The 11,834-nt window shown below is 38.6% G+C and overlaps 1 protein-coding gene across 1 annotated transcript; it reads left to right on the top strand.

Moving 5' to 3' along the window:
• Nucleotides 1-464: 464 nt before the first annotated feature.
• LOC311281585 (uncharacterized protein) lies at nucleotides 465-6,539 on the top strand. Its single transcript, XM_084394633.1, has 5 exons — nucleotides 465-797; nucleotides 876-932; nucleotides 4,476-4,586; nucleotides 4,689-4,756; nucleotides 4,865-6,539. Exons 1-5 carry the CDS (start codon nucleotides 773-775, stop codon nucleotides 5,003-5,005), a joined length of 402 nt encoding a protein of 133 aa, XP_084250759.1. The 5' UTR covers nucleotides 465-772; the 3' UTR covers nucleotides 5,006-6,539.
• Nucleotides 6,540-11,834: the final 5,295 nt, after the last annotated feature.

Genomic DNA, 11,834 nt, shown 5'->3' with positions numbered 1-11,834 from the left:
CACGCTAGATAGCCTGCTCTAGGTCTGACTGCTGCTGCACTGCGTTGACAAGATTATAAAAATTAAGGATAATTTTTTGGCTTCATATCTCGAGAAAAGATGACTTTACCCGTAGCGTAAGCAACTTACGCAATACGAGAGAACCTCTCGTAAGATAACTAATGTTATAAAGTCAGGGGACAAGAGCTCAACTAAAGTGAACATTGATCACAATAATGGTGACTTCAAATGAAACAATACAACGTCAACATATAAACCTCTGTTAATTCTCAGTAAGAACTTTTGTAGTCGTCTGACAGAAATAAAATCAAACTGGTTAGAAGCTGCACCAGATGCTGCACTTTTGGTTACATTTTATAATATGTTTTTCAGAAACTTGTTAATTTCTTAATATATTTTCATAACAGCTAATCTCTCTGCAGACCCCTGCTACAACTACACAGTGCTGAACGATACATGGAGATCCATCAGTAATACATATGGCTTACATTCATACTACAATTGTGACACGTCTGTCTCCTGGAGCGGCTGGTATCGTCTCTTCATTAACAACGCTAGCGCTCATATACCAGACACGTGTGTTGTTCAGTACAGCTGTGGCACTGTTATTGCACTGTGGATACGTGGTGGACACCCAACAGTAACAGATGGAGTCGTCACTCGAGAAGTCTGCGGTCACTGGAGCGGTTACTGCTGCTATTACGGGTCTTTTCCCATTAAAGTCAAAGCCTGTCCAGACAATTATTATGTCTATGAGCTGGTTAGAACAACTATGTGTAATTCAGCATACTGTGCAGGTAATTATATTCACATGAGCTCTTTCTACACGATATTTGTGTCTCTGTTTATTAATCACTATTCATCCAAACTTTCAGACACTGGCAGCATTAACACCAGCTCTGCAACTGTCACACCAGTGACCATCTCACCTGGTAATGTTACACACTGTGTCTCTATTGGCTTATTTTCTGAATGTTTTCTAATGTATGTAGGCTACAGATATGCTATGGTAAATTTGAACATGAATTGAATATGAATATGAATATGAATATGAATATGAATATGAATATTTGCCTCAAAATTCATGCAAATGTATTGGCAGAAATGTATGAAACCTGTAGATTGTTCTCAGGGTGTCTGGCTGTCATTCACACTGTACAGTAGTTCTGAATATGCCACACTTAGTCAAAAACAGTACTTGTTGTGTTTTTAATTATATCCCTTACAGCAGATCAACATTGAATCAAGGTTGAAACTTAACACTGATTTTTCATCAGCTTTGCACCCTGAAATAATGTTATTTCAATGATGAAAAATAGATCAAGATAAACATAAAATCGACATTTGTTCAACTTAAATTAAATCATTTCATTTACATTGAATCAACATTGAAACACTAACAATTCAATCTTGCTTTATGTACAGCAGGATTCTATGCAATTATACATATACAGTATATATATATATATATATATATATATATATATATATATACAGTTGTATTGTCTTATGTTGTATGTCTTATTTATATTTGCATATTGTCTGTGACTTCTTTAAATTAGAGGCCATGAAGGCTGAAATTAACATGGCAAAAAAATCAACTCCAAAAACAGCTTTGCCATCTTATTACAAACCAGTTTGACTTTATTTCTGTCAAATAAAAAAACTGCCATAAGACTTTATTTCTGTCAAATAAAAAAACTGCCATTGTACCCGTCTGAAGACTTTAGGACTTTGACCTGTCACCGCTATGCCCAGCCTACCTTTTTTTATATATGTATATTACAGACAAGGGCTACAGTACAAAAAGTACAAGACAAATACAATGCGTTTGTGGTACAGTTCAGAGGATGTAAAACAAAGAATAACAACAACTAAAATATAAAATGAACATGTATGTAAAGCACAGCCTACCTGGCGATCTCTTACTGTTAAATGCGTCATCCTTAAATATTTTCTTTATTGTTGTTGGTAATCGATCATATAGGTAACCTGGTAAATTAATTCTAAGACTGAATGTGCCATTTCTGCATTGACTACGCCATATTTGACAAAAATGATACAGAGCAAAATGACAATGATAATTTAACACTGCCTAGTGTTCATGTTTATGCACTCTACTGAGTTAAAGTACCATTGAAGCAGTGTTGAAGTTAATGAGATAATTAAGTGATGATTGAGCATCATTGATAAACACCTGCTGTTAACAAGCAGAATCACTGAAGGAAGAGAAACACGAACAGAAAAAAGGGAAACTTCTAGCCACCGCCTTAGATGAAATTAACTGAAGATAAAAGACATTTAGGGTACATTTACATGACCACAATATGCTTAAAACAGAGAAGTTTTTCCTTTGAGTTTTACACGTACAGACGACACCATTGTCAAAACAATACCCCATTCACACGGATCCGCGAAACAAATAAAATCGTTGTATTCTGCTGCCACGCCTGCTGCTATAGACTGAACACATTAGTTGAAAACAAGGGTCAAGACCCCAACTAAAGAAACCACTGATCTCCATCATGGGGACTTTAAATGAATCTATTTTTTATTTTTTTCATTAAAACAGAAATTACAAGAATAAAGTCAGTCTGGTTAGTAATAAGTGAAGCTGGTAATGCTGTTTGTGGACTTGTTTAATCCTCCTCTGCTGAGATCTTGAGCGATTTAATGTCTTTTTTTATCTTCAGTTGATTTCATCTAATGGCGAGTTAATGCTAATGCTAATGCTAATGCTGAATTATTATGATTATGTTGTTGTTATTATCACTATCATTGATTAAAAATTGATTTATTTTTTAATGTTCAGAATTTATCTTTTTTATTATTATTATTATTTTTATTATTATTTGTTGAGTGTCACCATTTTTGTGTTTTGTTTGTCGAGTATTGATGTCTGTGCATCATTAGCTGATAGAAGAAAAAAAATCTTAAAGGTTGTATCAGCAATTTCAGGCCCAAACATAAATGATCACATTCATCTAATCTTTCCTAACGATCCGCTAGCTGCCCGCCCCATAAGCAGGTCGTCAAAAAACCGCGTCTCTGTAGGCAGCCTAGGCTCTGAGATCTGCACACAAAAACAGTTGGTTTCACCAACCACTCAAAACCAAAATAAATAGTGTTCCAACCAATCACTGACAGGGGTGGGTGTTGTGAGGTTTTGCACTCGTGCGAAAACACTATTTATTTTGGTTTTGAGTGGTGGTGAAACCAACTGTTTTTGTGTGCAGATCTCAGAGCCTAGGCTGCCTACAGAGACGCGTTTTTTTGACGACCTGCTTATGGGGCGGGCAGCTAGCGGATCGTTAGGAACGATTAGATGAATGTGATCATTTATGTTTGGGCCTGAAATCGCTGATACAACCTTTAAAGCTGCAGTCGGCAAGTCTGGCAGATTCAGGGGACTTAGCCAAAATTTTGAATGTTTTCAACTCTCATGCCCCTCCCCCTCCCCCTCCCCCTCCCCCTCCCCCTCCCCCTCCCCCACTACCACCAAGCACCCTCCCATTGAGTTTGTGCTTGTCAGTGCGTGTGCACCAGATTTTCTGTGAATGCAGCCGTCTCTTCAGCATCAGAGCATAATTTTCTTTTCCTTGGTTGTTTTGGACCTCCTAGCTCTGGTTGTTAACCGAGGAATTGGAAACTTGTTGGTAGATTTTCTCTCCGCCATCAAGCTTTGTACAATCCAACACACCTGCGAACTTCAGGCGTGTGCATGTGACATTGCAACGTGCGCGAGAGGGGAGGGGGGATCTGTGGCGTGTGCACGAACTGTGATTGACAGTCAGATCTCACACAGCCCTGCGCTGATTGGACCTGATTGGACCAAAACAAATAACAGTCTCCAGGTGGAGGTAGAAGCGCAGGTTTTTTTCTAAAACCGGCTGATTTATGTTGTTCTGCCGGAGCATAGTGTCGGTTTCAGTGAATATGATTAAAAAATCTTGCTGACGGCAGCCTCTTGCAACTTAAAGCTGCCGTCGGCAAGATTTTTTTAATCTTGTCTCATCTTTCAAATATGAATGTCGGTAGCTGTTAAAACATCCATCTACAAACAATTATGAATTTGAAATAAGATATTGGTAAATCTTCATGCTGAAGTAAAGCGAATAATATTATAGTTCGACAAACTTATAATCATCCAATTATCTTATTTCATATTTTAGCTTGTCATTATTTTAACAAATGTTTTAATTTGTCACTCTTCTGACTAGATCACAAATATGATTATGAATAAACAATCACCAATATGGTAAATCCAATTACAAATCAATTAAACAATGTAATTTCTTATAGTTCTTACATTAATTTATCGTAAAATAATACTCTTTAATCCTTTTAATTCCTGACAATCTTTTACAGTAGGTACATCAACAAGTCAATGCTCCTTTAATTGGAGGAAATGATGCAGATAATGACTAATTGAATGACTTTAATGATACAAAAATATCTTTCTATCTCTTCCTCAGCATCCTCGAACACTACAGTATACATACTATATGCTGTCGTTGGTCTGGTCATAGCAGTGATCATACTTGTGGTTGGATTGATCGCTGTTCGCAAGACATCAGCAAGTACAGGTATAAATAAACAAGCCATGTCTACTATCAGCTTAATTAAAACAATAGAAAGATTTGACCAATGTATTTTTAAAACCATTCTTTGTTTTGATATTTCCATAGGCAGTGTGATGCCTGTCAACAAGCTTAATAAAGGCAGAGATGAACAGAAGAGTGATGCCAAAGATTTTGTAAGTCGCTTTCTGAACTTAAAAAATAACCTAAAAACCCAACTTATTATTCTGTATGCAATGACCCAGCAGACATATTACTAGTGCACTTTTGTTTTCTTGATGCAGGAAGAGAATCTGTACGAGAATGACACTCCTAACACAGACAAGAGCACTAAAGTGAAACCTATCAACAGACCTGAAGTCCCAAAGAGCCAAGTACATGCAATCTATGGGAATGTACAGCTCAATATGGGCCAGTCACTGTGAAAATCTCTGATCCTAGTATTAAAGGGGTCATGAATCGTCCACTCGTAATGTTATCAAGATTTTAACACCACAAAACATCCTAATGTAGAAGTATAATCTATTTTCTCTCCTGTTTTTGACCTTCTCTTTGAAACACTTTTTTATAGACGCGCCGCAGTCAAGACTTGGAAGTAAACGGCCACTGCTATGATTGGGTAACAGTTTCGCATATTCAAATATTTTTTCAACATCCCCGCTAAATGTAGCCTGGAAGCCAGCCGAACTTAGCCCCGCCCACAACATTTTTAGGTCGGGAAGTTCGGTCTGGACTCGATCCGTTGAGGAGCTATTATGCCCGAACAAAAGCTGTTCGGACCAATCAAATTGTCAGGGCGGACTTTATGACGATGGACAGATGATCAACAGAAACGTAATCATCCACGTCACCAACGAGCGCTTGGGCTGAATTCGTTTACAACAAAGACGACTGCCGCTGGAGTATTGTGATTTCATACTGACAAATAAGTCAGATAGTATAAATGCATATTTGGCGTGATGTCCAAGGAGAGGGCTCCGGGCTCGGTATTCGGCCCGAACCTCAAGGCATCTGTCGATCGGAAAGATGAATGAAGAACATACGTCACTTACTCCGTTGCTCTGATTGGTTGTAGGTCTATCCAATTGAGTGCAGAGGCATTTTCCTTCCTGGATCGGTTGAAACACGCCCCATAATCACAGCCCAATGGAGCAGTTTCAGACTCATATTCTGACTAGAATCTGAGTATGACGACGTCAGGCTACGCTAAATGTGTAAATACTACAAATATTTAGTTAAAAATAAAGTTAATCTACGCTTACTTAATTTTAGGATCACAAGGATGGCAATGCAAAGACGTCTTGTAAATCCTCAGAGGCGTCTCTATGGTTTTGTTGCAGGAGTAATCCTGTGTTAACATCTCTCGTATTTACTACTACATGACATGCGTGAATCAGTGGACGGGGCTAAAGAGGCAATGATGTAGAAGTAGGAGTTGAGGCGGTCTTTCGTCACACTATTACATCATAATGTCACAAATTCCAAACCGAGTTGTTTTCTGAGCTTGGTTTCAATAAAATTTACAGGAGGTTTTTAATGACCTCTTATATGTCAAAAGATCAAGGAGAATTTGACTTCTCAATTCATGACCCCTTTAAGAAAGGATATTAAACAACCAGTGAAAACCTGATATGTATAAGATCAAAAGTGACAAGTATTTGTAACTTCCTCATATGACCACAAGGGGTGCCAGGTTGGATTTTGTTTATCTCCTTTTTCTCCTTAAAGCTTTCTCCTAGCTTTTTGTTTAGCTATAATTTGTATAATCATATTTTGCATGGCTATTCTAAAATATTTTTTCTTGTATCTTGGACAATGTCACTACTCCTAGACATCATTTCAACCTTTATCAGTATGCAAACATTGCCAGTGTGCCACTGAAATTGTAAGGATGTATTTCCACTAAGACTGAATTTGAGAATCCTAACCTGTAATAAAACAGTAAAGCTTGCTAATCTGATCTAATCCATCTGGCTCATTCTTATCTCTTCTTCCCGAGCTGAGCCTCGTCTCCCCTCTCTCTCTTTTCCCTCAGGTCTTAGCAATAAAGCAACTTCTTGTTGAGTGGTCAATACCAGGTAAAACCAGGTGTGACCCTTAGGGGCACAAGAGTAGGCCCAACAAATCTAAAACTATTTGTGTTGTAAGTAAATATTTACAACTCTTTCGTTCTGGTCTGGGTATTTAATGGTGACATATTATGCCCCTTTTCACAAGATGTAACATAAATTTATGGTGTCCCCAGAATGTGTCTGAAATTTCAGCTCAAAATACCCCCCAGATCATAGCTTGTCAAAGTTGCCCTTTTTTGGGTGTGAGCAAAAACGCACCTGAACGTTTCTGAATGGTTAGTGGATACATTTATGTAGTTGTTGTGGAGTTACATTGATTTATCTGTTTCTGGGGGATTTCCTTTGAAAATAAAATGTATCCACTGCGCTCTTGTCTCATCTGAGGTTGGGACCCTAAATAGTGTTCAGTGCTCGTCTGTGCAGCAACGACAGAACAGTTTGCATGCTTTGCTGGAACTTTTGCCATTGCGTTAGAACTGGTTACACTGTTGTCGCTTGTGTAAACCAAATGGCGGCGCCGTGGGTGTGAGCTAGCAGAGTTTTGTTATAAGAACGTTCTCCAAATATTCAGTGCTGGTTCTGGGAACGTGAAAAATGTCCAGTTTTCTTGACATTAAAGGAACGTGTTTTAAAAGGTATAATGTTCCTCAAACGTTCTTTCAACTTAATTTTGATTTAAAATTCAACATTATATAGAAGCATTGATTTCTAACATTCCAAGAAGAACATTTCCTTAATGTTACTAGAATGTTATTTAAAGGGTAGTGTGATGTTCCTGAAACATTCTTTCAATCATCTTTCGAAAGAGTAATAAGAACACAAATTACAACTTTCTTCAGACACAGCCTTAGATGAACTGAAGATAAAAGACATTAACTCTCTGAAGATCTGATTAAACAACTCCACAAACAGCATTATCAGCTTCACTTATTACTAACCAGACTGACTTTAATTCTGTCACACATCTACAGAAGATCTTATTGAGAATTAACAGAGGTTTAGATGTTGATGTCTTATTGAAAATGTTTCGTTTGAGGTCACCATCATGGAGATCAGTGTTTGCTTTAGTTGGGCTCTTGACCCTTGACTTTCTTTAAGTTTGTGCTTTATCAGCAATTGCAGGTGTTTATGGAGAACATTTCTACTTTGATAAAGCGGATCAACATGTCTGTTACACTGATAAAAATATGACCTGATTTTATATATATATTTAGTTTGGGTCACCGTTGTGCTGAAGAGTAGAGCCTGTGCTTCAGTCCAAGAGAAGCTCTATAGACATTGATAATATTCTGCATGTTGCTTTGTTTAACAGGCAGTGACAGTGTATTTGTGGTCCAGTTGAAATCTTTTTATGTTCTACAGTTTTTTAGTGGTCTCAAATGAAATAAGTTCACAGTAATACTTACAGTACTATACATTTTTGTTAATACATTTAAATGACAGTTGGTCAATTTAAGGCAGTCGGTTTCTGCAAGTGAAATTAGTCAATCGAGTTTTAATTTAGTGCATATTTACACTAACATACTGTAGATTACAGTAAAGAACTGTACAATTAACAGTAAAAAAACCTGGTAAGGTCTAACAGTGTGGTTAAAAAGTGATGCTACCATTGTTTTGGTCAGTGTTTGCTTTAGTTGGGCTCGTGACCCATTTGTTTTTCTAAAGCAATTTTTTTTAAAGCAATTGCAATAGAGTTTAATGATAAACACTTGTGCATTGCTGAAGAATAAGATTTAAAATGCAATTGGTTCACCATTTTGTTCTTACTGTAGTTTCACAGGATTGGAAATGCAAAACCTCAATGTATAACATAATGTTCATTAGAGACTTTGGATGCAAAAATCTAACATAGGAAGTAAAGGGTCAAGAGCCCAACTAAAGCAAACACTCAGTAGTGACATAATCTTTTAACTAATTAATCATCAATATCTTAACCTCAGTTAACTTCTATAGACGTCTGACAGAAATAAAGTCAGTCTGGTTAGTAATAAGTGAAGCTGGTAATGCTGTTTGTGGAGTTGTTTAATCCTCTTCTGCTGAGATTTAATGTCTTCTTTTACTTTTATTTGATTTCATCTAAGGCTTTGACTGGAAGTCAGTTGTAGTTCTTGGCTTCGTCCAAAACTGCATACTCACTGCATGAGTATTGTTTCAACATTGAATCAAGGTTGAAACTTAATTAATTTTTCATCAGGTTTGCACTCTGAAATAATGTTATTTCAATGAAGAATAGATCAAGAGCAACATAAAATCGATTTTTGTTCAACTTAAAACTCCAAAAACAGCTTTGTCATCCTCACTTATTGCAAATCAGTTTGATTTTATTTTTGTCAAATCTCATTATGTCATTATGTATAAAAATGCTGCCTGCCAGCATGAGAACCAGTGTAAGAGTAACTAGTTATTATAAAGAAATTTAAAAATTCACAAAAATGTTGAATTTTTGCATTATTCAGACACACAGGCATCAAGACTCAGCACATGAATCTCAACAATGGTGACAATCAACAAAAATTTTCTTGCCGCAATGCATGCTGGGTGCCAGCCAGTGGCGCCTCCAAGGGACCCCCAAAATGACACTGGCCACCCCATTGGCCCCCCCAACCAGAAAGAGTGGAGTTTTTAGTATAGTGATTTTATTTTATAAATTAACATAGTTATTAATGAAACACTATATTAAAAAATTAAAATAATAAACTTGTATTATATGAGCTGTATAATACGCTCTCAACCCCTCCCCCTCTTTACGTGCATTGCGGCAACTTCGCGCACTTTACACGTGCAGCCGCCATAGCCGCAATACCGCGAAGCATGCAGCACATGGACATGGTTCGTTCAAGTTCAGGAGGATCAAGCAACGCAGGAGAGGAAACTTAATGTAAGTAAAACTTGGTTTTCGTATGTCATATAAAAATTCTGTCATTAATTGCTCACATTCGTGTCATTTCTAAACGTGTAAGACCTCCGTTCATCTCCAGAATGCAAATTAAGACAGCAGAGTATGACGTTCAAGGCCCAGAAAAGTTCCTAGATGATCGAAAAGGTAGTCTATGTGACATCAGTGGTTAAACTGTAATTTTACGAAGCTACGAGAATACTTGTGCAAATAAAACAAAAATAACAGCTTTATTCCACATTTTCATCTCTGTCTGCGTCACTGTGTTGGTGGTGGCGCTGACCGACTCGATAGATTTCATACAGCGTGAGTCTTTCAATTAAATTTAAACAGCTTAGTTAAACAACAAGTTTTAATTTTATTAAATTGAACAAGCGCAACATTCAGCATTCAATCAAATAGGCCTATTCTAAAAGATGTAGGCTATTATTAATAATAATTTTATTTCAACACAATATCTAGTTATTTCGAAATAATATGTGTGCATGCATCTGTAAATCCGGTGACGCGTGTATTGATTTTTATTAATAAACAAGTGTTTTCTCTAAAAGTGTCGACTCGGCTGCAAAGATGAAGTTGACGATCGCCATCTCTGTGTGAACGCGCCTATAGAGAGAAATGCACATAAACTAGATGTACCGCATCGCGGTACAAAATATGACCGCCGCTCAGGCCTGCACTGGCTTTCCACAAAAATAAATGACGTGGAGTAATTTGGCTGTATTGCGTGTTTATGTATATACCTAAAAAAAGTAATAGTATGTGCATGTCTGTCTGTGTGTGTGTGTGTGTGTGTGTGTGTGTGTGTGTGTGTGTGTGTGTGTGTGTGTGTGTGTGTTGTGTATGTGTGTGTCTGTGTGTGTGTGTGTGTGTGTGTGTCTGTGCGTGTATGTATGTGTGCGTACATGTGTGCGCGTGTGTGTTTGTGTGTGTGTGTCTGTGCATGTGGATTTGTATGTGTGTGTATGGGTGTGTGTCTGTGCGTGTGGATGTCAGTGTGTGTGCATGCTTGCGTTTGTTTGTATTCCTGCATGTGTGTGTGTGACAGTATCATCCTAAACCAGCAACCCTTCGCTCAACAGCACCATCTACAGGCCGATGAGTGTACTAAAAAATGTACTAAATGTGCACATAAATGAATTTATTTTATACCCCCCCATGGATGAAATTCTACAAAACTTAGCAGAGGATACCCCCAGAGGATGTCAAGTTAATCATACACATGAAATATGGTGCAGTTCTGAACATCTCCACTGAAGATAGGGGCGATTAAAGCAGAATAATATTGCATTTTCATTTTTTATGGGAGGGGCGCAAATCACAAATGAGTGATTATGGGCTAGGTTGATGTGGGCCCTTAAGAGCAACATACCATAAAAATTTCTTCATCCTCGGTGCCACGGTTCAGGTAGTTATTTAGGAAAAACTGCATTTTTTTGGTTTTGGGGGGGCCCAGCACGGGGGGGGAGTGGCCACCGGGGACCAAACGAAATTTTTCCGTAGAAGTCTAGTGGGGCTACATGCCCACCAAATTTCATGTTCCCCGGTGCTTCGGTGTCCCTGGTATCGTTGACGAAAAATTTACGGGGGCCCCAGCGCGGGGGGGGGGAGTGGCCCCCGGGGACCAAACGAAATTTTTCCGTAAAAGTCTAGTAGACGAACATACCATAAAATTTCTTCATCCTCGGTGCCACGGTTCAGGTAGTTATTTAGGAAAAACTGCATTTTTTGGGTTAAGTGGGGGCCCAGCGCGGGGGGGGGAGTGGCCCCCGGGGACCAAACAAAATTTTTCCGTAGAAGTCTAGTGGGGCTACATGCCCACCAAATTTCATGTTCCCCGGTGTTTCGGTGTCCCTGGTATCGTTGACGAAATATTTACGGGGGCCCCAGCGCAGGGGGGGGAAGTGGCCCCCGGGGACCAAACGAAATTTTTCCGTAAAAGTCTAGTAGACCAACATACCATAAAAATTTCTTCATCCTCGGTGCCACGGTTCAGGTAGTTATTTAGGAAAAACTGATTTTTTTTGGGTTTGGGGGGGCCCAGCGCGGGGGGGGAGTGGCCCCCGGGGACCAAACGAAATTTTTCCGTAGAAGTGTAGTGGGGCTACATGCCCACCAAATTTCATGTTCCCCGGTGCTTCGGTGTCCCTGGTATCGTTGACGAAAAATTTACGGGGGCCCCAGTGCGGGGGGGGAAGTGGCCCCCGGGGACCAAACGAAATTTTTCCGTAAAAGTCTAGTAGACCAACATACCATAAAAATTTCTTCATCCTCGGTGCCACGGTT

Source organism: Rutilus rutilus, assembly GCF_951802725.1.
Source record: "Rutilus rutilus genome assembly, chromosome: 2".
In the NCBI taxonomy this organism is placed as follows: Eukaryota; Metazoa; Chordata; class Actinopteri; order Cypriniformes; family Leuciscidae; genus Rutilus; species Rutilus rutilus.
Note: the sequence above shows the minus strand (reverse complement) of the source record. Positions and strands in the feature narration are given on the sequence as shown.

Bases quoted from the DNA above. Each gene is read 5' to 3' on its own strand.
- LOC311281585 (XM_084394633.1), top strand. From the start codon at position 773: ATGTGTAATTCAGCATACTGTGCAG. The intron at 798-875 runs GTAATTATATTC...CCAAACTTTCAG, and splicing joins TAATTCAGCATACTGTGCAG to ACACTGGCAGCATTAACACC. The intron at 4,757-4,864 runs GTAAGTCGCTTT...TTCTTGATGCAG, and splicing joins AGAGTGATGCCAAAGATTTT to GAAGAGAATCTGTACGAGAA.